General features: G+C 37.4%; 1 protein-coding gene across 2 annotated transcripts in view; it reads right to left on the minus strand.

Annotated features, from left to right (window-relative positions):
• LOC122649927 (protein MLP1 homolog) overlaps positions 1 to 17,702 on the minus strand; it is a 39,061-nt gene extending 21,359 nt beyond the window's left edge. Inside the window, exons 1-6 of one of the 2 annotated variants that reach the window (XM_043843191.1) lie at positions 17,603 to 17,702; positions 16,817 to 17,117; positions 13,814 to 13,876; positions 13,519 to 13,581; positions 13,276 to 13,338; positions 12,784 to 12,843 (exon numbers count right to left, since the gene is read on the minus strand). In XM_043843191.1, the coding sequence (XP_043699126.1) occupies positions 12,784 to 12,843; positions 13,276 to 13,338; positions 13,519 to 13,581; positions 13,814 to 13,876; positions 16,817 to 17,011 (444 nt within the window). In that variant the 5' untranslated portion in view covers positions 17,012 to 17,117; positions 17,603 to 17,702. Of the gene's footprint in view, positions 1 to 12,783; positions 12,844 to 13,275; positions 13,339 to 13,518; positions 13,582 to 13,813; positions 13,877 to 16,777; positions 17,118 to 17,602 lie in introns of both variants that reach the window. The other variant, XM_043843190.1, reaches the window with a different exon arrangement.
• Positions 17,703 to 27,367: the final 9,665 nt, after the last annotated feature.

Here is a 27,367-nt window from a genome sequence, read left to right on the forward strand (position 1 = left end):
TACGCCTCTGGAGGTCTATGGCGTCTCCTGTAGTCTCTGTATCCTCTGTTCCTATCTTCACTATGATCTTTGTACCTTTCTCTGTCTTCTCTGTATTGATCTCTCCTTGGGGCTCTTTGTACTACCGAATTGACTTGATATCTGTCCTTTTCTAGGGGAATGTTGCTTACAAGAGGCACAATTGGCCTTTGTTCCATTGCTGTCATTCGATCACCAAGGGCTTGCTGGTTTGTTGAAATCTTCTGCAGCATAGTCATAATTGCAGCAAGGGAATCGGGTGGGGGTGGTTGTGTGGGGTCCACAGCAGGGGTGCCATGCTCAGCCATGGCTCTGATACCACTTAATGTAGTCCTAGGTAGGAGCCAGGTAAGATCAGAATTCTATAACTGTTTACAGATGTGGGTTGTTTAGCGTAAAACTAGGATTAGGGTTGGATATTGGGAAAGAGGTTTATAGGGTATTAATGGGCAGGTCTAGAGGGCTATTATGGTATAAAAAGGTTAGGGTTTGGATGAGTTTTAAAATTCTGCAATTTTGGGCAGAATTGAATTTTAGGTCAAAATTAGGGTTAAGTTAGGTTTAGGTTAAGGTTGCCTTATATGGTAATGATAGGCAGGTGTAGGGAAGTCTAATGGTATAGGTTTTATGATGTTTGAGTGAATGGAAGTAGGTTAAATGAGTTGGACAGCAAGATAAGGTTATTGGAGACAATTCCTAATGGAGGTAGGAGTAGGGGATTCTAGGGTTTAGGGTGATGGGGGTTTGATGAAACTTGGATCGAGTGTCAATAATGATGTAAGGGGTGTATGCTGAAAGTTTGGTTTGAAACTAATGGACAGATTTGAAGTTATGGAGGAATCCTAGTTAGGGTAGGAGTGAGAAGAAGAAGGTTTAAACGAAGTTCAGATTCAAACTTACTGGATTTAAAGAGCTCTTCAATGGCAGCAGCTTTGAAGCTGAACAATGGGGTCTCCCGATCTACAAGATGCAAGGAGATAAGTAGTAGCCCTCCCGATCTTCACAATGCAAGGAGTCGATTGGAGATCCACCAATCCCTTCACCTTGATATTACTCACAAGGCACACTCACGATGGAGCAAAGGCAGCAACAAAGGCAGCAAGCATAAAGCAGAGTTTTTATTAATCAAATTCGTATGTAATGCTGGCCTCCCTTACAAACTTATATAAAAGACTCAAAAATAGACTTAGACACTAAAAAGGAATGGCCTAACCTTATCCCTAACCTATTAGGTAACTTAAACCAACTAGGAAACTAAAATACTAAAAGAAATAGACTCAAAATATGGCTGGACTTATAGAGTCCTAATCCAGCCCAACTTACATCACATGACCACTTAAGTTGTCACATGATCACTTAAATTGAACCAATTGGATGCAACCAATTTGAACCGGTTCAATTAAAAAACATAAAAATAAACTAAGTATTGGGCTAATCCCGTATGCAACCTATGTACCTCTAGTTTAGGCTCATTAAAGTGGCCTAATACATAGAAAACCCTTGGGAACAAAGGCCCAACATGTATGTAACTCAACCTTAGACTTATTCCCAGTGAAACAAGCCCTATTTGGTGATGAATCTGCATCAGATTCCTGCACTTCACTCCTATCAACTGAAATAGGTCAGTATATCTTATCCTATCCTACACATAATTTCTAATTTCTGTCCTTAGATCATATTATACTGCTGGTAGTGTTTCCAGTTCTGAAGCTTCAGATCTGAGTTCAGCTAATCATTGTTAGCATATGCTTTCAAAATCAGAATTTCAAACACTAATTTTATCTTGATTTCAAAAAATCCTGTTCATATTCCGATTTTCTGAAATTATCAGATTCTGAACTTGGTTTTCACTTCTGATTTCAGATCTGTCAACTGGATTAAGTTCCTTATCTATTCATAATTTCAAAATCTGATTTTGACATTGATTCCTTAGGAAGTGTTTGGTTCGGCAAACCAACTGGTGGTTGCATTGATATTGGTGAGGAACCAATTGGTGGTGCACCAATGGATCCATTGTCCTGACAAATTAACTGTTTGGTTACCCTGAATCTGTTAGTTCAATCTTCCTGAAAAACTGTTTGGTTACCCTAAGTTTGTCAGTTGGATTCTACTTGGATTTATATGAAAACTGTTTGGTTTCCCCGATTCTGTCAGTTGGATTCAGATTGAATCTGTATGAAAACTGTTTGGTTCAGTTAGATCCTATCATCACATTGGCTACTCTATGGCTAGAAAATGAAACAATTATGAAGAAATTTGCATACAACTAATATTTAAACTTGAATTAAAATGGGAGTTAATAGAGTTCTTATCCAACAGTTGTCATTGTCATTCATTACATGAATAAAATATAATTTTAAAAAGTTGTTATACTATTGTGACATCCTATTCCCGCCTCCTAGACATGATCACTTGTTAAGGTCAAGTTTTTTGACAGCATCAAGGACGTTCTCCAACTCCCTTGTATGTTGCTCCAACATCCTTGAATGTTTAAACTTGAATTAAAATGGGAGTTAATAGAGTTCTTATCCAACAGTTGTCATTGTCATTCATTACATGAATAAAATATAATTTTAAAAGTTGTTATACTATTGTGACATCCTATTCCGCCTCCTAGACATGATCACTTGTTAAGGTCAAGTTTTTGAGATCAAGGCGTTCTCCAACTCCTTGATGTTGTGCTGACCTTGAGAAGCATTGATTGTACCCGAGGTAACCTTGTATGTATTTTGTATCCGCAAGTGGTGATTGTATGATTGTGGTTTGAACTTCTTCGGTATTTCTACATTTGTTGTTAGGAGACGAAGGTTCCCCCTCTTCTATTATTTTAAACATCCCACAACCACGATTTTGTGCCTGAAAATAAACAAAAATTCCAATTATTGATTAAAAAACAATTTTAAAGGGAATTCTTTTTCAAAAGAAAAAGAATCTAAAAAAGGAAGAAAAAAAAATGAATGTTGATTCATACTGAGGTGGAATAGGGACAACACCAAAATTCCCTCCCTATTGCTGGTCCACTAGTACATCTGCGTACTTTGCATTGTCCTTCTCCACAATCACACATTCTGAAGTGATCATTCCACAAAAAAAAGTCATTGTGTAGTTGACACTTGTAGAACATTCTTCCTGGATTACGCTTAGTAGTTGATGTCATTATGTTGCATTTAGCACCACAAATTTCACACCTAGCCACATTGTTATCCATCTATCCAAATCCATAAATGAACACATAATAAGAATTTGTCAATGTGTAAATGTAGATGTAACAATTACTAAACCATTACTAATAGTATAACAAACAAATATTAACCAAAATCATTAGAAGCAACCATTACTAATATGTCAATGTTCTCTTGTAGATCAGTCAAATATCTAATCTACAAAAACATTAAAAAAGATGTCTTTAAAGTAAACTAAAATATTACAATAACCAACAAGTTCTGAAACCATGAAATGTTAATTGTTCTTGCAAACTAAACACGTCATAGAAGAACCAAACATTGTTCAACACATCCTAATAAAAACTTTAGAACCCCACCACAGCATCAGTCTTAATTGGTTCACGCAGTTGCTGGTATATACAAGTCCAATAATTTGAGTCTATCTTCGTCCTTTGCTTGTAAGATGACGATGGCTAAGTTTTTCCTTCCCATGAAAAATGACTTGGCAAGGGCTTTCTTGTTGAAGTCAATGTCTGGAATTGCATCACAAACTTTGTTCCCAAAAGCTATCTGTGACTCATTCTCCACCATATTCATGATTGTTGTAGTGATAGCTTTTAGAGGACTTGCAATTTTATCAGCTCCTTGCTTCTTTTTCTTCTGTGGCCTACTTGTGCCAGTTGATTGAGGTCTGCCACGTCTACGACTGGAACTTCCAACAGGAGTGTGAGTTGTAGTTTCTTCATTTTGACTCTCCCCATCATCACTAAGGACCAAGTTATCGAGTCCAACAACTACAGCAGCAGCCCGTGCTGAGGTTGTTGAAGCATTCCCATTTGTAATTTCGTTGCCTAACCAAACTGCAACTTCTAAGTAAATGGGAAGTACTTGATGCTCTCTGCTCCTTTTTCTATAAACAAGAACAAGAGAAACAAGAATGACTAAAATGGTAAAATCTAAATTGAATTATTGGATTATTCATATGAAATAAGACAATTGTACCTTAAAACTCAACCCAAACATGCTGGGGTGCATCAAATCTCATCTCTATCGGATACTAGCCTAATCAAGAATTGTTTTGTAAGTCGGACAATACTTTCAGTCTAGCTTTCCATATCCTGTAGTGGTTTTTACATTGCTCCCATTCATACGTTACTTTATAGCGATCTTTTATCTTAAGTGAGATTGCTTGCCATTGCTCTCTCTTGAGGCCATTGTCTCCACTTCTCCCATGTCTATGTTGCTGTAAGAGACACTTTAGGAAAAAGTGTGAAATTTCACTAGGTCATGTTGCAATGTCTCATGTCTTAGACTAAGAGGGGGTTTCGGAGTCCATCAATCTGGAAACTAAAATGTATACAACAGGATAATGGAACTGTCACTAGAAACTAGAAACTAATATAAGAGTTGTCACTATTAAAATCACAATAGAGAGAAATATATAATCAGGATCCTAAACTCAAGATGAAATACCAAAAACAAAATCACCACTAAAATTTCAGAGTTGTCACTAGTAAAGTCACTTGCACATTTACCCTTGAACAAAAATTTGCCCTTCTTCCCTTTTCTCCCCCTCCCTTTATTATACCCAATGACCACCGCATGCAACCATCTAGGAACTTTTGTAGATCTGCTAACCAACTAAACACTCCTTTGCAGCACCTCACTCAGCATCTTCCACGGCAGTTGCCCATTATCAACATTGCCACAAGACTCGGTATCTCCTTTTGAATTGAAAAAAGAATGATACAGGAACTTGCTGCAACTAACTGCTCACACCATCCTAGTCATAGCATCCTCAGATTTCCAGTATACATAGCAAATAGAAACTCTAGCACTAAAATCACTTTTGTTTGTCACCTTGCAGCCATATCTGCTGCAACAATATGCCTAAATTATGACTCTTTTGTCTAATTAAAGCCCGTGACCAAATGGCCTCCATATGAAAATTCTCTTGGAAAAGGTACAAAAAGAAACACAATCTTTTACGGAATCCTCATGTAAGAAGAGAAAGTTCATCTGAAAGGGGGCAAAGTCTCAGGTCTTGGTACCCAAACCATTGTACAAGTCTACAGCCTTATAACTTGCCACATGTTCATTATATGAAAGACCAGACCAGATCTAGATGGGCCCCATCTAGTAGATCAAATGGATGAAACTCAGTGTGCATTGACATCTGAGCTACCACGTGGAAAAATGGAGTGCAGTTATGCACTAATTATAAATCTAAAACTTGTCATGAGTTTATGCAGTCCATCATTTCAGTTCACATGCAAGATTGCAGCACAGGTAAATGACTAAATGAGAAGAAACATCGAAACGACCAAGTAAAAGAGACCCAAGTTACAAGGTTGTAGACTTGTACAATGAGGATTCCGTAAAAGATTGTGTTTCTTTTTGTTCCTTTTCCAAGAGAATTTTCATATGGAGGCCATTTGGTCACGGGCTCTAATTAGGGAAAAGAGTCATAATTTAGGCATATTGTTGCAGCAGATACGGCTGCAAGGTGACAAACAAAAGTGATTTTAGTGCTGGAGTTTCTTTTTTCTATGTGTACTGGAAATCTGAGGATACTATGACTAGGATGGTGTGAGCAGTTAGTTGCATCAAGTTCCTGTATCATTCTTTTTTCAATTCAAAAGGAGATACCGAGTCTTGTAGCAATGTTGATAATGGGCAACTGCCGTGGAAGATGCTGAGTGAGGTGCAACAAAGGAGTGTTTAGCCGCTTAGCAGATCTAGAAAAGTTCCTGGATGGTTGCATGGGATGGTCATTGGGTTTAATAGAGGGAGGGGGAGAAAAGGGAAGAAGGGCAAATTTCTGTTCAAGGGTAAATGTGCAAGTAACTTTATTAGTGACAGCTCTGAAATTTTAGTGGTAATTTTGTTTTTAGTTTTTCATCTTGAGTTTAGGATCATGATTATATATTTCTCTCTATTGTGATTTTAATAGTGACAGCTCTTATATTAGTTTCTAGTTTCTAGTGACAGTTCCATTATCCTGTTATATACATTTTGGTTTCCAGATTGATGGACTCCAAAACCCCCTCTCAGTCTAAGACAAGAGACATTGCAACATGGCCTAGTGAAATTTCGCATTTTTTCCTAGAGTGTCTCTTAATGCAACATAGACATGGGAGAAGTGGAGATAATGGCCTCAAGAAAGAGCAATGGCAAGCAATCTCACTTAAGATAAAAGATCGCTATAAAGCAACGTATGAATGGGAGCAATGTAAAAACCACTACAGGATATGGAAAGCTAGACTGAAATCATTGTCCGACTTACAAAACAATTCTGGATTAGGCTGGAATGCGATAGAGATGAGATTTGATGTACCCCAGCATGTTTCGGCTGAGTTTAAAGTACAATTAACTTATTTCATATGAATAATCCAATAATTCAATTTAGATTTTACCATTTTAGTCATTCTTGTTTCTCTTGTTCTTGTTTATAGAAAAAGGAGCAAAAGTACTGGAGGGAGCATCAAGTACTTCCCATTTACTTAGAAGTTGTAGTTTGGTTAGGCAACGAAATTGCAAATGGGAATTGCTTCAACAACCCCGGCACAGGCTGCCGCTGCAGTTGTTGGACTCGATAACTTTGTCCTTAGTGATGATGGGGAGAGTCAAAATGAAGAAACTACAACTCACACTCCTGCTGGAAGTTCCAATCGTAGACGTGGCAGACCTCAATCAACTGGTACAAGTAGGCTACAGAAGAAAAAGAAGCAAGGAGCTGATAAAATTACAAGTCCTCTAAAAGCTATCGCTACAGCAATCACGAATATGGTGGAGAATGAGTCACAGATAGCTTTTGGGGACAAAGTTTGTGATGCAATTAATGCAATCCCAGGCATTGACTTCAACAAGAAAGCCCTTGCCAAGTCATTTTTCATGGGAAGGAAAAACTTAGCCATCATCATCTTACGAGCAAAGGAGGAAGACAGGCTCAAATTATTGGACTTGTATATGCCAGCAACTGGGTGAACCAATTAAGACTGATGCTGTGGTGGGGTTCTATGGTTTTTATTTAAGACGTGTTGAACAATGTTTGGTTTTTTTATGAAGTGCTTAGTTTGCAAGAACAATTAACATTTCATGGTTTCAAAACTTGTTGGTTACTGTAATATTTTAGTTTACTTTAGAGGCATCTTTTTTAATGTTTTTGTAGATTAGATATTTGACTGATGTACAAGAGAACATTGACATATTAGTAATGGTTGCTTCTAATGATTTTGGTTAATATTTGTTTGTTATATTGTTAGTAATGGTTTAGTAATTGTTACATCTATATTGACACATTGACAAATTCTTATTATGTGTTCATTTATGGATTTGGATAGATGGATAACAATGTGGCTAGGTGTGAAATTTGAGGTGCTAAATGTAACATAATGACATCAACTACTAAGCGTAATCCAGGAAGAATGTTCTACAAGTGTCAACTACACAATGACTTTTTTTCATGGAAGGATCACTTCAAAATGTGTGATTGTGGAGAAGGACAATGCAAAGTGCGCAGATGTACTAGTGGACTAGCAATAGGGAGTGATTTTTTGTGTTGTCCCAATTCCACCTCAGTATGAATCAACATTCAATTTTTTTTGTCCTTTTTTAGATTCTTTTTCCTTTGAAAAAGAATTCCCTTTAAAATTGTTTTTTAATCAATAATTGGAATTTTTGTTTATTTTCAGGCACAAAATCGTGGTTATGGGATGTTTAAAATAATAGAAGAGGGAGAACCTTCGTCTCCTAACAACAAATATAGAAATACCGAAGAAGTTCAAACCACAATCACACAATCACCACCTGCGGACATAAAATACATACAAAGTTGCCTCAGGGGAACAATCAATGCTTCCCAAGGTCAAACAAGGATGTTAGAGCAACATTCAAGAATGTTGGAGCAACATACAAGGGAGTTAGAGGACGTCCTTGATGCTGTCAAAAAACTTGACCTTAACAAGTGATCATGTCTAGGAGGCGGGAATAGGATGTCACAATAGTATAACAATTTTTTAAAATTATATTTTATTCATGTAATGAATGACAATGACAACTATTGGATAAGAACTCTTAACTCCCATTTTAATTCAAGTTTAAACATAAGTTGTATGCAAATTTCTTCATAATTGTTTCATTTTCTAGCCATAGAGTAACCAATGTGATGATAGGATGTAACTGAACCAAACTGTTTTTCATACAGATTCAATCTAAATCTACCTGATAGAATCAGGGAAACCAAACAGTTTTTCATATAAATCTAAGTAGAATCCAACTGACAGACTCAGGGTAACCAAACAGTTTTTCAGGAAAATTCAACTAACAGACTCAAGGTAAACAAACAGTTAATCTGTCAGGACAACGGATCCATTGGTGCACTACCAATTGGTTCCTCACCAATATCAATGCAACCACCAGTTGGTTCGCCGAACCAAACACTTCCTTAGGCTTCCAGAAAAACCCATCACACACGTAATAGTCTGGGTTCAAGTAGATTTCAAGCATGTCAGATGGGCAGGACCCAATAATTGGATGGGTAACACCAACAAATGTTCACAATGGCTTCCATAAAATAGACATAAAACCAAGGTTTAAAGTATCGGTATCGGGTATCGTATCGGTTGGGTGATTTTAAGAGACGTATCGTATCGTATCATTTCGGAGATACGTATCGAACAATACAGATACGCATAGAAATGGTCAAGATACACATGGAAATACACTTTTGGAACAAAAAAACGATATAAATAAACAATATATAATGAGTGTCATGAATAAAACCTAAAATGGTGAATAATATATAACCAAACAAGTGCATTAAATTGAAATTGTTATAAAAGATGAGGTTTATTATATGTTGTAATCGTCTATAGTGATGAAGAGTATTGGATGATGCAAGGATGATGTTGTAGCACTCCTTGATTCATTTTTTAGTTTACAAGTGTGAAAAACCAAGATTAAATGCAAGATTTTAGACTTTTGGTTGAGAGTTTTCCTTCATTTTTTTGTTAGATTAGGAGTTATATCGAGTCTGTGAGTGAAAATGGCTTTTTTATGGAATGTATCGATGGTATCAGTACGTATCGGTGTGTATCGGTATGTATCGGTTCGTATCGGTAATGTATCGGTATGTATCGAGCCGTATTGGTCGATATGTATCGATACGTATTAAACCACCCACAGAACCCTTTACTGGACGTATCGATGGTATCGATACGTATCGGTCATATCGTATCGTATCGGCCCGTATCGATCGATACATTTCAATACAATTCGAGACAGTTCATTTTTTTAAAAAAAGGAGACATATCGATATGTATCGTATCGGTATCGACCGATACCGATACGTATCGGTATATATCGTATCGGTATCGACCGATACCGATACGTATCGGTCTGTATCGTATCGCATCGGTCGATACTTCAAACCATGCATAAAACTTTATTTTATACTTGAAAAAAATCCAAAAACAAATATCCACGAATATCCAATTATGTGGAACTGAAATCCTGGTTGGATCTGACTGAAAGGGCCAGACGAAGAAATGATGGTGATGGCAAATGACTAAGGTACAAGATATAATATTCTCTTTTTCCTTTAGCAGCAATGCCAGTCAAAGATCAATCAGTGATTAGATGCACTAGGAAACATAAAAGAATGAATTCCAACATGGAAAGGCTTGTAAGCCCATCCTTTTTCTTTTCTTTTCTTTTTTGGATGAATAAAAATTTCATTAATAAGAAGAAAGAACTACAAAGGGCCCCCAAAAGGGAGGAAGAAAAAGGAAAAGAAATACACAAATACACAAGCAGCCACTACCTCAAGAAGAGGAGGAAGAAGGCTGGAGAGAGGAAGAGGGAAATCCCCAGGACACAACAATATACCTGTTCCTTGGGGAATCAAAATAAACAAACAAAACAGAAGAAAGCTTTGATCTAATATCAAAAGAAATGGCATCCCAAATTTATCTAAGAGACCTAGAGTTAGAGGTCCATTTCCTGATGTTACGCTCCATCCAAATGTGATTGATGATGGCACAAAAAGCAATCTTCCCCACAGAGTCACAAATTGAAGAACCAGCAAAAGTCATGTCGACCCAAATCCATTCTCGATCAAAAGAGAGTATTCTGCTTCGACGGGGCCAGCATTTATTGAGAATACCTTGCCAAATGCAGCAGAGGAGAAGACAATCAAAAAAGAGATGATCTCTGTCCTCCACAGCATTCCAACAAAGGCAGCATTGAGGGGAGACCTGGATGAGACCTAGATCTGTAGATAGTAGAGAAAGGACTGCGTTGAAAGGCAGTTAGATAGAGCTCTCCAAGTTGTAATACAGTGCCTAGGGATATGATATTTGAACCAAAGAAGCTTCCTCCAAGGAACCAGAGGACCACTGGCCCTGACAAGATTCTAGGCAGATTTGGAGCTAAAGATGCAGGAATCTAGAAAACACAATCATCCCTCCCAGAGGGTCTTCTCGAAATGGAAGGCAAAACATCCCACACTGAGTTGAGAACTGGATGAGGGCAGTGGGAAGGACCCCAATCATTTCCAGAAATGATGTCAGCTACCATGGAGTTCTTGTTCAAGCCACAACTATAAATAACTCTAGAAGGGACAATGTGGTGTAAAATTCCCATAGGATGTCAGTGATCCAGCCAGACAGAGGTAGAGGTACTACCATTCCTAATCTAAGAACTGATGGCGAGAAAAGCAATTGGCCGCAGGGCAAGGATTTTACGCCAAACCCAGGAGGCATCAGAAGGAACAGAGACGGACTAGAGTGAATCATTGCGGAGAGGCCCCAAGTAGATCCAATCAACCTAGATGCTACGCGGCTTAGAGACAATCTTCCAAATGAGCTTGAGGATACCGGCAGAGTTAACATCTTTGATTCGACGCAGGCCAAGGCCACCCTCATCTTTTGAAAGGCAAATAGAAGCCCAACTTGTTGGATGGAGAAATCTTGAAGAGTCTGTACTTTTCCAGAGGAAAGAGGCCATGAGAGCTCCCAAAGACTTAATAGTTGAAGATGGCAGCCCAAAAATACCAGACCAGAAAATATGGGAAGCTTGCAAAACTGATTTGACAAGAACCAAGCGACCCGCATAAGACAGAAGCTTGCCTCTCCAAAGTTGAAGCTTTTTCCTGATTAGGTCCAGCATAGGAGAACAGTGATGAGTAGTAAGTCTGGTAGGGATAAGAGGCAGCCCCAAATACTTAACAGGCAGAAGACCCAAAGAAAATCCAGATTTGTCAATAAGAGAAGCCTTTTCAAACTCAGAGACCCCTACAAGAAAAAGCAAAGACTTTGTAGGGTTGATGCGAAGGCCCGAGAGAACTTCAAAATGATGCAAGCAAGTCATAATATTCTCCACTGAGCTAATAGAGGCTTTAGAGAAAATCATGAGGTCGTCTGCGAATGCGAGATGAGAAAGCTTGAGAGCTTTGCATTTGGGCAGCGGAGTAATGAGCTGCTGATCAGTACTAGACTGGATGAGCCTGGAGAGAATTTCCATGACCAAAGTAAAAATAAAAGGGGAGAGGGGGCAACCTTGCCGAATACCCAAAGAAGAGGGGAAGTAGCCCATCCTTTTTCTTACTCTCAATGAAGTTCTATAATTAAAAGAGGGGAAGTAGTTCTCTGTCCAGGAGAGAGATACGCTAGCACCCCCTGAGTCTATCTCTCTCCTCCCACAACAGATGGGCAGATATATCATTTCATTGGGGGAGGAGAGAGATAGACCCAGGGAAGCGCTTATGCTCCTGGCAGAGTTCATTTTCCCTAAAAAGAAATATCAGGTACAGGATCCTGGAGTAGATTTAACACCAAAAGTAGATGTCAACTATATTAGAACAATTAATGCACCTAGACACAAGGACTGACAGGATAAGCTGATTAAATCCGCTTATTTCATAGTTGTCAAGGCCTTTGTTAACAAAAACATGTCTAAACTCCGTTTTAAACCCGTTCCCCTTTTTAACTGTTTTAAACACATTTTGCCGTATGTTTCCCAAACATGGATACTAACTTGTACCAAGTTTTGATCAAATTTCGGTTGAAACTGAAAATTTGGTTTCAACAGAAACCGAGACGAAACCTTGAGTCGATAATAACTCGTACCAAGTTTCGACAAAATTTCGTACATTTCTGTAGTTTCGATCAAAAAAATACCGAGTTTTGACTAACTTTAACAAGTTTCAACCAGTCCATGATATGTCGAGTTTTGCCCAGAAAATATCAGGTTTCAGTCGAAACCTGGGAAATCTTGGGCCAGGGTCGAAACAGGCCTCGAAACCAAGATTTAGAACCTTGCGTGTCACCTAGATGCCCCTCCAATGCCTTGGGTAGCCTAGACAACTATGCTCGATTTCCCTAAGGCCCTTAAAAAGTAAACAGAAGTATAGACCCAGAATTGGGCGAAACCCACCTTAGTCAGGCCGAATAGGAACCAGGAAGGCAGGCACTACAATGGATAAAATGAAGGTAGAAGTACCACATCAGTAGTAGTTTGGGACACAATTTTGCACATACAATTGAATACCAAAATTTTTGCATAAAATTGAATCCAATCTCAGGTTACCAGAGCTACATACCTGTGCCTGTAGCCGTGTGGTCTCTTCATTCAGTCTATCAAACATTCCCTTCATAGAATTCTGTAGAACAAGAACAAACATCAGATTCTTGATAAGGACTGTGGGCATGTACTCACAAAAATACAAAGCTAAGTTCAATTTCCCGCATACAGATATAGAATGATGAAAGAATAAAGAGTTTAAGAGAAAGACGAGAAGAAACGGTTTCATGGGGGAAAAGAGAAATTAAAAAACTGTCGAAACGAACCCCCCCCCCCCAAAAAAAAAAGAGATCCTGGAACCTTTTCTCATCTTCTAATTGTTTCAACTATCACCAAAGGTGACCTGAAGATCATTGTATTGGCTGATGTGATGCAACAGAATTACAATTGTAAACTTAGAACCACACATACACCCAAATATCTATGGATCATTGAAAACAAATTAAGAGTGTAAAGAGCCAATGGTTCTTTCTGGAAGCCATCAACAAATACACAAAGGGAAGAAAAATACCGCTTTTAGAGTCCAAGCGGCTTTCTCATCTGATAACTGTTCGATTTTCTCCTCCAAACTAACCTGCATATCATTAAACTATCAACTCCAAAGCCCCAAAATTACAAGAATATTGAAGCTAACCAATGTTGAAAATATTTCCAATTAAAACATCAATGCCCCGGATCTACAGTAACTATAAATTTTAGCCTATTTCAAAGATGCAGCTAAAATATTCTGTATAACAAAAATGATAGTAATTACCTCCTTCTGGAGCCATGAATCTTTTTCATTCTGCAAGTTTATGATTTTCTTCTCCAAACCAGCCTGTAGATCATCCAGATTCCAGATGCTAAATATCCTAGAAAACCTTTTGCTGCAAATCTACCTTCTTTATAAACATCCTAGAAATTTTAAAATCCAACAGCATAACTGCTGTGAGAAGTAAACCAAGTGCATATAAAAGGATATGTGGCACATTTCTAGGCTAACAGCATGTTCCCCCCCCCCCCCCCAAACCTTGCCCCGAGATTTACAATTTGGTGAGGAAGAACCATACCTCCCTTTGGATGAAGGAATCATTTTCACTTTGCAATTGTCTGATTTTCTCGTCTAGACTAGCCTGTAAAACAGGCATGGAGTTAGTTTGTCCGGTAAAACCACCTGGAAATCAAAATTTGTAAGATTTTAACATCAGAGATTCAGAGTAACAATCAAAATTGAGCTTGATTGAGTCCGGCTCAAGGAGAACCAAGGTCTAACAATCTTTCTCGATTAGCATATAGTTAGATACGTATCTATGTGTGTGTGTGTGTGTGTTCTTGTTTGTTTACTTCATGTATGTTATATACTCCAAAATTTTGTTCCTCCTCCCTTACAGCCACAAATTTATTTTTTTTAGGGGAGGGGGGGGATAAATAACAGGTATTGATCATAGAAAGAAATATATCAGAGTACACACGAAAACCCAAAGACACAACTTCACAAAACACTGGACAGATTACAAATGTACATATAAATATTAGAATAATAAGAATACCCCCCCCCCCCCAACTATCTAGGTAAAGGAAGGAAGGAAGGAGTTCCTTGACACAATCCAACTCTAGCTACACATTCCCATGCTAAATAGTCAGCAACTCATTAGCCTCCAGCTGAACAACTAATTCAGCTGGGAAGCCAAGTGTTTAGTACATCTCATAATGTGACCAAACCTCCGTGGACAATCAGAGACTGCACGAACCCAAGCAATTATAGTGGCACAATCACCTTCCAATATCGCATTCTCAAAACCCTCTCTCATAAGCAAGCTCCAAGCCAATTCTCAGAGAAAGCAATTCTGCTTTGAACTAGAATACACCCTCCAGATCTCTCCTGTTCTCAAACAGATATTCTGGTCAGATCACCAACTTCAAAAGGGCCTGGTTTCCTACTAAGCCACAACTGTAAACAAACTAATGTACAGGTAAAGACTTAGAGATGTAAACGGATCGAATTCGGTCGGATAGTAACATTATCATATTTGTATCCGTTTATATTCGTATGGATTCGGATAATATCCTATCGGTTTTCAGACGGATTCGGATAATTTCCGGATAGTATTTTTTGAATATGGATTCTCCTAAATGTATATGAATGCGGATCAAATACGAATTTTCGACTATCCGTTGACATCTGTACCATTTTTATAATGAGGGTTAGGGTTGAGACTTGAGAGTTCAACAACTACCATTTCTTCTACTCTTCTTAGTCTTTGATTTTCTCACATAGATATGTGATTCCATGTATCACATTGCATAAAACAATATATATAAACCAATAGAAAATATAGAAAAAGGATCACATTATCTTAACTTATAAATTTATAAAAATAAGATAACAAAATCCAATAAGATAACTAAAAGGATAGATGGACACAGAGATATATTTCAGATATTTTATTACCCTCGGATTGCTAAACAAATCAGATAATAATCGGTCGGATAGGGAGATTATCATATTCGTATCCGATTAGTTTCGGACAGATTCGGAATCTCCTACACGGATACGAACGCGGATCGAATACTGATTTTCGAATAACCGTTTCCATCTCTAGGTAAAGTCTGAGAGACTTTGTCAGGGCAGAAATGCCACTAACTGTGAAATCGTCCGGTGAAGGGCATGGGTGTCTCCTTTCATTAGACAAACGTCTGCAGAATAGTGTGGACATACTCCGATGAAGACCTTAAAAACCCAAATATACTGTTTGAACATCTGCACAAGTGTGGACGTCTTTGCAAGAGTGCAGACGTCTCCTTCGGAGGCTCAGAGCACAGACGACTAGAAACACAATTTTTTTGCGTCTACATAGTTTTAAGTCACTTTTCTATCCACCTAAGTTAGGGGAATGTTCCAATTAGTTCTTTAGTGATTTTCAAAGGGCTTTTCAGTTGTGAGAGACCTGCATACATAGGGTTACAAGATTTTACAAAGTAAATATAAAATCCTATGCCTTGGATGTCTTCTTCCTTATTAATGCTTCCAAGATATGGTATGTTCATCCTTTGCTGAGCTAGGGTCTTGGAAGAGCTTTCCCATTTGTTCTTGAAGACTTCTTCCATGACTTTAGCTTCTCTAATGCTTGCTTACTAAATGATAAATCTCTTTGATGCTTCTTTAAACTCACGGGATGGTATAACATTTTCACATGCATACAAATTTTAGTAATCCCAACTGTCATCATCCACGAGTTTGTTTCATCACCAAAACATGAGGTATGAACCATATGGTTAAACACTACCAAAATAAAGAATACAACTTACTAAAACAGAAACTAACACTAATCCTGTATAGGCCGTAATCCCTAATATGTTGGCTTATAGAATTGGCCCATTATAATAGTAAATGCAAAAATACTAAGCTCATGTCCCATATAACCCATTAAAGATTCAAAATTAAACATATTGGTCCATTCTTCGTCCAGTCCAATGGTATAGTTTGCTGCTGGCCTTCCTGTACTTTTGAGCTGCATCAACCTTACTCCCTCTCAAATGAAACAATCTCATTGTGGATCTGAAGCACACCATCCACATAAATTCCATGCATGGCTACATCACTTCATGTCTACTCTCTTTACATGCAGCAAATAACTCAAATTTCTTTATTGACAATAATTTAAGGTATGAAGATCATCATTCATGATGAGTGGAAGCCGCATCGTAAATTTGAATAGTCAAATCTATAAGGAAATTATTAAAGCCATTCAATAACAGTTTCTCTTGGTCAAGGAATTTAACCATGCATAACTATGTTAAACTCATTGATAATTTAATGCTTGTAGAATTTTCTAATATGCCACCCTCTCCCCACCTCCAAAGAAGAAAAAAAAATCCATATGCTCAAGCTTCCGAACTCGAGGAAGTAAGTCATCAAACTATGTCTAATTGCAAGTATGCGACCCAACGCACTCATCACCAAACCCAAGACCAGCTAAATTTATAAGAGTCGAAAAGATACATGAATCATGGGTATCAAAATCAAAACTTACTCTTATCGCACCATCATTATGATGTCTGTCCAAGCTTACATTTGTTTCCACCACTCCAGGCGTTTGAATGTCCACATTCCCAGAAACTAGGTTGCAGTGGTTCTGTTCGATAGAACCTACATTATTATGCTCCAGAGAAGTTGTTGCTCCAACACCATCCGACACATCTTCAGCAGCTTTAGTTTGCCTGCTTTTCTTTTTCTTGTTCTTCTTCTTCTTTTTATCCTCGTCCATTAGTTAGCTCAAATTCTTAGGGATAGAATCAGTTTATTAAGGAATAAAAAATACGCCTAATCGAACAGTTCCCTGGCTTCCAAGACAATATCTCTATCCAGTTCACCTGCCAGGAAATCCAACAGTCAAATTTACAACAAAGATCTCACCTTCGTCTTTTTCTACAGATTAGAGAGAGTGAATTCTGCCAATGATGAATTCGAGAGGCATACGGATCTGAATATCATGAACACTTAAGATCTATGAAAGCGAGTGTCTTCTAAAATTAGAGGCGTTTGTTCATAGAACCAAATAAACAGATCTTCACCGGCAAATTGAATCACCAAATATCAGAAGTCAGAACACATTGAAACCAACTCAACGTCAGATCAAAGAACTATCTTCAAAGTGACGCAACGATAGACAAAGAAATCAGGAACCTGGTGAAGATTTTACAGCTTTCTGGAAGGGAAAGAACCTCCTAAACCATTATAAGTGCAGTAATTGGAGTCCACCTTTTCTTCATTGATGGATCCAACTCGAGTCTAAGAAATCTAGTGTTTAATCTTATTGAAACGACAAAGAACAAAACGAATCGAATCAAATACATACCTGCAGATCCAAAGTAGTCGATCTCCGACGATTTAGCTTCCAATTTTAAGGTTTCTGAAGGTTTTTGCTTTGAAAATAAAACTAACGTCGAGAATGGAAAGAGAGATTCAAGTTTTGGGACCAAATGGCGACAAAGAGATTTTTAAGTTCGTAACGGCTTTTTAGGCTGTAGGCATTTCGTCCTTCCACCTCTGTTCGGAAGACCGGTTGATCCCCACCATACAATTACCCAACTGATGCATCTTGGAATCCCAACTGAGCATGCATTCACACGCGCATGGCCTTACCCTCAATTCATTAGGGCTCGGTGATTTCAAACGTGGAATCGGCATGGCGGACCGATCCGGAGAACTTCATTCGATGACGCAGCGCATGCTGCCCCTACGCCCTGACATAGCAAGGGCGTGCAAAATGATCACCGCACCCCCTGAAACCCTGGAAATGACCAAGGGTGTGACCATCATTTCGTGCAACCCTGTGTTAAGCACAAGGGTGGCGTATCTAGCACAACCTGGTGGCATTCTTTCTCACTATTTTTATCCATAAATATTCATTTATATATGCACTCTTAATGGAACACAAGCGAGAAAGATTTCATCACCTAATCGTACATACAATGTGCACAAACGAATAGGTGATTGGATCTCATATTTACACATAGGGCTGTAAATGGATAACCGAAAATCCGAATTCGATCCACATCTGTATTCGTTTAGAGATATTCAGAAAAAAAATCCAAATACTCCAATAAAAATCCATCTAAAAAAAATTTGAACGCTTAATAATAAATAAATAATGATCTTGAGGGTTTTTGAAGATTCAACATATTTTATAATATAAGGAAAAGAGAATCATGATCTAAGGAAACATGGATTGAGAGTGACTTGTATCCAAATCCGTTTAGAGGTATTCGTATTTGACTAAGGAATATCCATATCCGATCACTTCTAATTCGTATCTAATCCAAATTCGATCCATTTATAGACCTATTTACACCACCCATTGTTGGCCGGGAACGTAAAAATGTAAAATGCTGCCAAGTTACGCAATGCAACATGCTTATATGGCATAACGTGTGGGTCCCATTGTTTGGCTTTGGTGAAGAAAAGACAGAGGTGGGAGAAAGAAAAGCATCCACCAATTTATAGATCTACTGCTTAAGCCTTAAGCACCCAATGGGGAGAGGGTATCAATAGTGAACTGAAATTGCCAATCGAACTAAATCAGTTTGGCTTTAGTTTTGACCATTAAAACTTTCTTTGGATCTGGTTGTGAATCGAAAATCCTCCTTTCCAAATTAATTAACAAAACAAAAAAACAAAAGGCAAGAGATCAATGTTGGCCGTGTAACGGCTGCACCAATGTAGGGTCAATGAGTGTATAAATAAGAGCATCAACATAGGTACAATTTTTTATTTCATGGGAGATAGGTTGGTACTTCCGCATGCTCCTAAAAAAATCAATGAATTGAATGAAATCCCAAACTGAATAGAAGCCGAATAAATCATAAATTTGTAGACCAAATAGAAATCAAACCGAACCTTAGTTGGACCAACCCAAAACAATTACACCCATTTAAATATGGGGCATAGTTTATAAATACACTCCTAGATGCCATTTCTGCTCATGAAATAGGCAGAGTGAATCACCCACGGGTGACACAATCATTTAATTTCTGAGATTTCATGCCACTACCGGATTTCCGGAGATATTGTTTTTTTGGTAAAGAATGGACAAATGGTTATCGAAAGCAAGGGATAAGAGCATCCGGATCCACTACTTCCGTGTGTGCTCTACACACAATGGGGTATGCAAAGACTGTCTTACCCCTACCCGGGTGCCTTGCTCGAGCGGGGGTAAGGCAATCTTTGCACCTCTCATTATGTGTAAGGCGCACACGAAAGTAGGGGCAGGCAGAAGTAGACGATATCATATAAGATGACTTCATTCATTCATTCACAATAACGAAAATTTACATTCCATGCTCCATTGGTCCATGCAAAATAAGACTCGTACAAACTAAGTAGAAGAAACAGGGTTGGCGGTGTGGACGTAGCTTTTTAATTTTTCCTTCTGGATAGAAGATCGATCTCTTCTCATGTAATGGAAGCTCCGGGGGCGGCGACGCTCAAAGCCACCACCAAACACGGTAACCCACCAACACCACTTCTGTCATTGCGGAAGCCTCCAGGCCATGACTTCCTTTCTCCTAAACACCCCAAAGAAAAAAGCATTCATGTCTCCTTTCACCCCAAAAAATCTCCTCCTCCTCCTCCATCTCCCAAACTTCACAAAGAATCCAAGAACCAAAGACCTCTGATCCGCTGCCCTTGCTCATCTTTTTGTTGTTGCTTCCAATATACATGTATCGCTTTCCTTGGTATTTTCTTCTTAATCCTCTTATCTATGTTCTTATTCATTACCACCTTCCACGCCGACTTACCGGAAATAAAAATCAAGAAGCTTATCATACCCACATTGAAAATTTCTTCATCTATTGCTCTACAATCATATTTATCTGTAAATGTAGATATGTTCATTAGTTCCTTCAACAAGAACAAGAAAATAGGGATCCCCTTCGGCGATATCAAGGTTTTCATTTCATCAGGCAACATCGATTTGGGTCAAGATACAATTCCAGGATTTTTTCAAAATCCTAATAATATAACTGTTTTGAAGGTTTATACAAAAGTTTCGAATTCTTTGATTGATAATCAAGAAGGTGCAAGATTAAAGGCCAAGTATGAAGATAAAAGTTTGGTTTTGGATGTGGTGTTAACCGGCAACGTAGGAGTAGCTTATGGAAGTATAAAGTTGAGAGGCTTGCCAACCGTCATAAAATGCAGTAACATCAAGTTATCTAATATTCCACATGGAAATGAACCTATCTGTGACCAAAATATGTTCACATTAGGAGTAAGTATTCTCTACCACTACACATGTTTCTTTGTCAACCTTTTTTTGCCCTTTTAAGTGTTTTTTTTTTTTGGGAGAATATTATGCTGCACCGCAGGCTGTGCCCAGGCACATGGGCAGCCTGTGCAGGGGGCAGGGTGATCATTGCGCCCACCCCCATGTGTGTGGGCGTAGCCTACGTTGCAGCACAGAGAACAGTGCCTCTTTTTTTTCCAAAAGTTTAATGTTACGTATATCTTATTTAATATTTAATTAATATTCAGTAGTTAATTAGTAATAGTAAGTTTATTTAATATTAAGTAGTTAATTAATAGTAAGTGTGTAATTAGTTATTAGTAACGGGATAAGTTGCAGATAAAATGTAGGGGAAATTGTAGGAATGGGAAGTGGATAGTTGTGATAACCAATTATTTGTATTTATTTGTGAATGGTGAGATAGAAAGAAGAATTGGAAAATCAAAACTAATCTTGAGCTTATCTTAAGAGAGACCGGCTACCTCCCAACAAATCAAACGCCATTACTTCGTCAGTAAAGCAAAACTCTATCCCAAATTTATCTCTCTTCCTCTCTTTCTATCCCTATTAATTCTCTATTTTTGTTATTTTATTTTGAGATTACCTTGCACGTAACATTTAACGTGGAATACACATGGAAGGACTGGACTAATACAAGTCCACTATCCATGTTTTCCTTATGATGAAGAGAGAACCTCTTAATCTATGGGATATGACCATATGATTGAGAAGGTATTCCAAATCTTTGTAAATATTAATGATGATATTCATTATTCCAAAAATCTAATCATAGCGTCAAATCACCTAGGATGAAAAAAAAAATCTCTTCACCCTATGTGGTGGAAAACTTTCTCTTTTTTAATGCTGTCTCCGTTTTATTTCTCTCTTCTGTTTATGTGGTAAAATTCAATTTGGTTTTTGTAGTTCTAAAGATTGGCTCCTTTAATGCTTTGCTATCTTTTTATATTTGTTATATTACGAAGTAGTAGTATTTTTTTTCAGTTAAGGTCATGGATTTACCCATTAAATGTGTTAAACCTATGGATTTTGTTGTCTAATGTTCTTAAGAGCTATTGGATGAACAAAATTTGCAAGCCCTAGTGGCATTAGTATTTAACATGGATTTCAAATGTAGTCAATAAGTTTTCTTGAATCTTTTTATCTCTCTTTGTTACCGGCGAGGTGGGGGGGGGGGGGGAGAATCTTTTTATCTCCCATCAAAAGAGGACCCATGCATTAATTGGGGTGAAAGGTTCCTTCACGGCCCGTTGGGAATACTTAATTTCTCTTCACAGATACTTTTTTTGCGTATAGCATAATTGGACGAGGCCCTTTGTGCACAACTAAATGTCTAGGTTTTCTACTCACATGTCATGTTTAGTCTAATTTTGTATTCAATTATTTGAACCATGCGCATGCTGGTTTATGCTCAAATTTGAATCCAAAATTTGACAAATGATCTATCCAAATTGTATCAATAGTTGAAATTGACACATCATTCTACCACTTTAGGGTCCTCCAAAGAGAAGCCTTTCTATAGAGGACCAAGTGAAAAGCAAAGTTTAAAAGATTCACTAATTATATTTGCATGATGTTTCATCTCTTTGTCTCTCATTCATGTGCCTTATATGTGTTTGGTTTATATTGCAGAGTATCTTTTGATAAATTTGGCCACTGTCTTCATTGCAATGATCACCCAAACTTTGGAGGTGCCATTATTTGCTTGGCTTTACTCTTAAGAACGGGATGAGAAGTTATACTTGTATTTCTACCCCCCTCCCAAAAAAAAGTACTTGCGTTTGTAAATTGATTTTTGTAGCAATAACCCCAATACTCTCTCTCTCTCTCATAACATATAAGCTTGACACTTACTTTTGGTGATAATTTTGGTATATTAAATAATATGACAAAAAAAGATTTATTGAATATATAATTTAAACAGGCACAACTCCTAGGTGTAGTAAGGAAAGGGGAAAAAAATTCTCTCCAATTCGGGATTGGGATGCCACCACGGCGCAACATCCAACGGTCCAAGCTTGAGAAGAAAGGGGAAGAAAAAAAAAAAAACTGACCGTATTGAGCTCGAACCATTGGATGTCGTGCCTGTTAGGTGGCGATATCCCACCCACATAGTGCACCCCACTGTGTCAGGAATTGGAGAGGATTTTAATCCTAACGAAAGTAGTTCCCACACCCCACGTTTTTGCCTAATGACATGGCAAGCGGGTGAATCCAAATCTTTGGATGGGATGAGGATGCCATGCGTTTTTTATTTTTTATTTTCAGTAAAGTGTTGGATGCTATGTTTATTGTTTTAGAGAGAGGGAGAGAGGGGTGCTTACATATCCTAACATACCCTCTCCTAATGGTTCAGATAACTTTTTCTCAAAAAAACATAAAATAAAATAAAACATGTTATCTGAACCTTTTGTAGAGAGGATACATTAACTCGGCTTAACTTAAATGAAATAACCTTTGTATACCCCTACGGATATGGATACAAATCGTATTTGAATTTTTGACTATCTGTTTACATCTCTGATTTGTGTAACTTAGATCTTTCTTCCTAGCAAATATGATTCACTTTTTAATCCATGTCTCTTAATTGTTATAATCTCATGATCCTTATTTCGTCGTTCCTTAGAACTTGTTGAATCTTCAAAAAGACAAAAACCCTCAAGATCAGTAGTTATTTATTTATTTTTTATTAATTGGATATCTATTCAGATCACACCAATTTTTTCAGGATATCTCAAAATGGATACGGATGCCCCTAAATGAATACCAGTGCAAACCGAATTCGAAAAACATTATTGGATCTGTTTTCGAAAATATGACAAGTCTCTAATCTTTTAACTAAAGTTGGCAAAGGGTCATTTAAGTAATTAAGAACTTTGACATCACAGAAACTTTTCAAACACGAATTAAATATTGACTTTGACCCTTTCAGATCAAACGTGGAGAAAGTCGACACGATGGTCAAAGTCCAAGAAGGATTGCGATCCAGCTCAAATATTCCAATGAATAACCCAACCAATGGGCTATCTTCCAATAAGGTGGCGGCAGTCGTGTAGTAGGCGGTAAGGGCAATTATCATCTTAAACGTGATGAATCAGCCAAATTCGGCTCCGTCTGATTACAAGTTAAATGATTTTAAACTTATTATTATTTTTTTTCAGCTTTCTGTTTGTTTTCAAGTAGTAAATGGACAAGGTCAAATTTTTATGTAAAAGGTCGGTTCCATTATAAATGATTTAGCTTTCTTTTCAACTTTATGTTTGTTTTTATGTAAATATGTTGGAAAAAGTAATTTTATTCTTTTGTAAAAATAATATTTTTATATTATTTATTTTGAGCGAGAGGGATTTCTGAGGTCGTAATCTTCAAGCAAGAGCTAAGGGGGTTGTGCATATCTCAGAAACTAGATGACTGCAATGAAGTGGTTATCAAAGTTCTTGTGTCAAGAAATCACCACGAGTTGTCTCCTAGCACTGTGACCTGAGTATATATAGTGTTCATGGTGAGTAGAGCCGGTTGAGGAGACTCCCCATTTGTCAATTATCTATTCATGGCAGGGGAATCAACGGTAGAATCTCTTTAGGAGAGTGATCCCTGATTGATAGGAATCGTGGATGCTACTCTTGTCGCTTCCTTATAGGGGTGAATTAGTGTGAGGATGGATTGACAAATCCTTACGTGGCATGTTGTGCCATTTTATGAATGGGCTCCTCATTGGTATAGATCTGACCCGATGGCCTTTAGTCATTAATAAATTACAATGATCCGACTTTAGTCATTAATAAATTACAATGATCCGATGATGTGGTATGACACCATTGGGTGATTAAATTTAGGGATATCAAAAGCCAACATATTGTTTTAGAAGCAGAAACCATAAAAAGGTTGTACAGAGTAGTGGTAGTTGAAGCCAGTGAATCTAGTATTTCATTACATGAAGGTTAAGGGAGCGGTAGAAATTTCTCTTGTGCCAGAAGATAGCTCATCAAATTCCTCTGAGAAGATGCCCGAATTCCTGCAAGTTTTCAAGGCAAGAGTATTGAACCATGGTGTTCAATCTTCTCCTCGATTTGCCATTGCAACTACAAACATGGTTCAAGCACTACCACAGGATGTGATCGTTTCTTCATCAATTAATGTTGGGTATGAAACATCAAATATAGAACTAGTTTCAAGATGGAAGCCTTATTATGCTTCTTAGCTACAAAACCAGAGAGAGAGTTAGAGTTACATTTGTGATTCTCCCTGTAAATTCTGCAAAGTCCCATCGATTTGGTGGGACTTTGTGGGGGAGGGGGAGGGGGAGGGGAAGAAACAGTCACCAACATTTTTCGTACAACGATTTCACCCTTTACCCAACCCACCAAAACCCTTCTAAACAAAATGAAACCTATTTAAATGTATATGCAAAGAAAAAGGCATTGAAAAAATATATATTTTTTAAAATAAAAATATCATTTGCATGGAAAATTTTACAATGAAATAAACATGGCCTTAAGTCGAAGGTATGGGTCAAGAGGAGATGGGTCCTCAGTCAAAATAAAAATCAACTTGATTTCTATAATGAAACTTTAATCCTTGTCCACCTGTGTTGTAAATCAAACATGGTCTTAAGGTCCATTGTTAGTGGCAAGTTTAAAGTCAAATGGTAAAATATAATTTGAAAAATCAAGGGAAAATTGATATTTATTCAATATTTGTTGGTGTTGTAAAATTTTCTCCTTAAAATGATAGTTTACATGAGAACTTATACCATACAAAAGTTTTCCTTTCTTTTATTATTTTTCGACGCCATTTGTTTTTTATATCTTACGTCAAAAAACAAACATTAAAAGTTTTTTATTTTACAAGAAACAAAACCTTATTCTAAGTAAGGAAAAGGCTTTTTGAGCCACTGTGGTATGATACACTAGCACATCTATGTATATCTCTCTCTACTCTTCACATGAAATATCCTCTTTGTCCCCCAATGTACAAAACTATTTTGCCCCATGAAATAGGTGGGCTTTTATATGCCGCTTGTTGATTAAACCCTCTCCCTTCTAAATATATGAACAATAAAAAAAAAACAAAAAAAAAAAGGCCAAACCAATAAGGGGGACGCGATAATTAAATCTGAAAATTAAATTAACAAATACCCAATATATCCCTCTCCATGGATATCCAATTTTAGTCAAATTGTTGGATCACTCCTTCACATGTCACAACTATATGTGAGGACCATGAATTCTATATTGGACCATGTGGCCATGTGGGTCTACGGAAACTTTTACAATAAATTAATCAACGAGTACATAAAAGTGTTTTTTGAGGTATGCATTGAACACGATTTAGATTCTTGTCAGATAATTGAGGGTTTAATTATCATTATATAATGTATAATGCCATCTACAGATTATTCCCTCATCATATTAAGAAAATTATGGAATCTTATCCTTTCCCCAAGGGCTCATGTATCTATATGTTGACCGTTGGATGAGAAAAATACGAAGAGAAAACGAAAAGGGAAGGTATTATCTATTATTGAGCATTCGTCAAATAAGGGGAGAAATATTCGATTGTCGTGGTCTAGTGTTTCAGACCATGGTGCATCCCAAATAGTATCATCTATAGTTTTCAAACTTTAATGGGGTAGTGAACTGAAAATGATCCTTTCTTTTGTTGTCAATTTCAGCCCTTTTTAGATTCATCGACCATATTTTTAATAAAATAATTAAGTATTTGAATAATCCAGAGAAATATAAGAATAAAGGGGCAGAGTTGTCTTTTCATATGGGAAGGAGAGAGATACATTCATGAGAGTGTTGGTATAGGTCACACTCCCGGATATAGTTCTTTTTTTCTAGGCTCCGTTTGTTCTGGCATAAAATTTTACCTAGAAAATTTTCACTTAATTTAAAAAAAAAAAAAAGATGTAAAATTTGAAATGTTGAAAAGTGTTGCAATATATATATATAAATAAACATTAGAAAACGTTTCAACATGTAAAATTTTACATTTACGAAGTAAAATTTGTCGTGTAAAATTTTACGCCGAAACAAACAGAGCCTTAACAAAAACAAGAGTTTAGTTGGAAGAGTGTTTGATAATCTCCTGATGAATTAAGAGGAAAAGGGTAGAAATATATATACACAAATGCATCTTAAAATATTGATTTTTCCTAGAGGGTCTAGTGAACCAAATCGAATAGATCTCAAAAACCAATGGATTTTTAGAGAGCATTCAGTTTAATTCCTATTTAAGAACAAATGATTCTATGTTTGGACTCTGGCCGGCACTCAATGAGGCATGGCTAGCCGACCAAAGGGCACGACGGTGTCGACTTCAACTCATCCAGTGCCAAATACAATCAGCTTAACTACTGGCTTGGGCCCCAGGTTATTATAATCTTCTCTGGTTTAACCTTCGCTCCGTTCGATTCTGAAAACTATAGTACCATCAAATGAATGAAGCTAACCACGTGGGAATGAAATGGCTTCCTGCGTTGTCCAATGTTGGAAACCCTATAGCTTTATTTCTTGGAGATAGTTTCCATTCACCCATGATGATGCACATCGGGAGTAGTGGAGAGGCATTATCGACTTCGTACAATTGAGGGTAGAGTACTTATGGCCCTAGATGGGTATATACTTTTCCTTCAGCTCATGGTGGAGGAAAACTTTATCCTTATTTCTTTGCATTTGCACTTAATTTTGTTTTGTGGAAATTCAAATTGGGGTTAACAGGTGCACCCAAAGTTCATTGTAGTTTTAGCTCAATTGGGCTTGGGCAAGCACAGAATAAGGCATTGAGAAATCTAAGATTACTGAAAAAACG

This window comes from Telopea speciosissima, chromosome 2 (genome assembly GCF_018873765.1).
Source record: "Telopea speciosissima isolate NSW1024214 ecotype Mountain lineage chromosome 2, Tspe_v1, whole genome shotgun sequence".
NCBI lineage: Eukaryota > Viridiplantae > Streptophyta > Magnoliopsida > Proteales > Proteaceae > Telopea > Telopea speciosissima.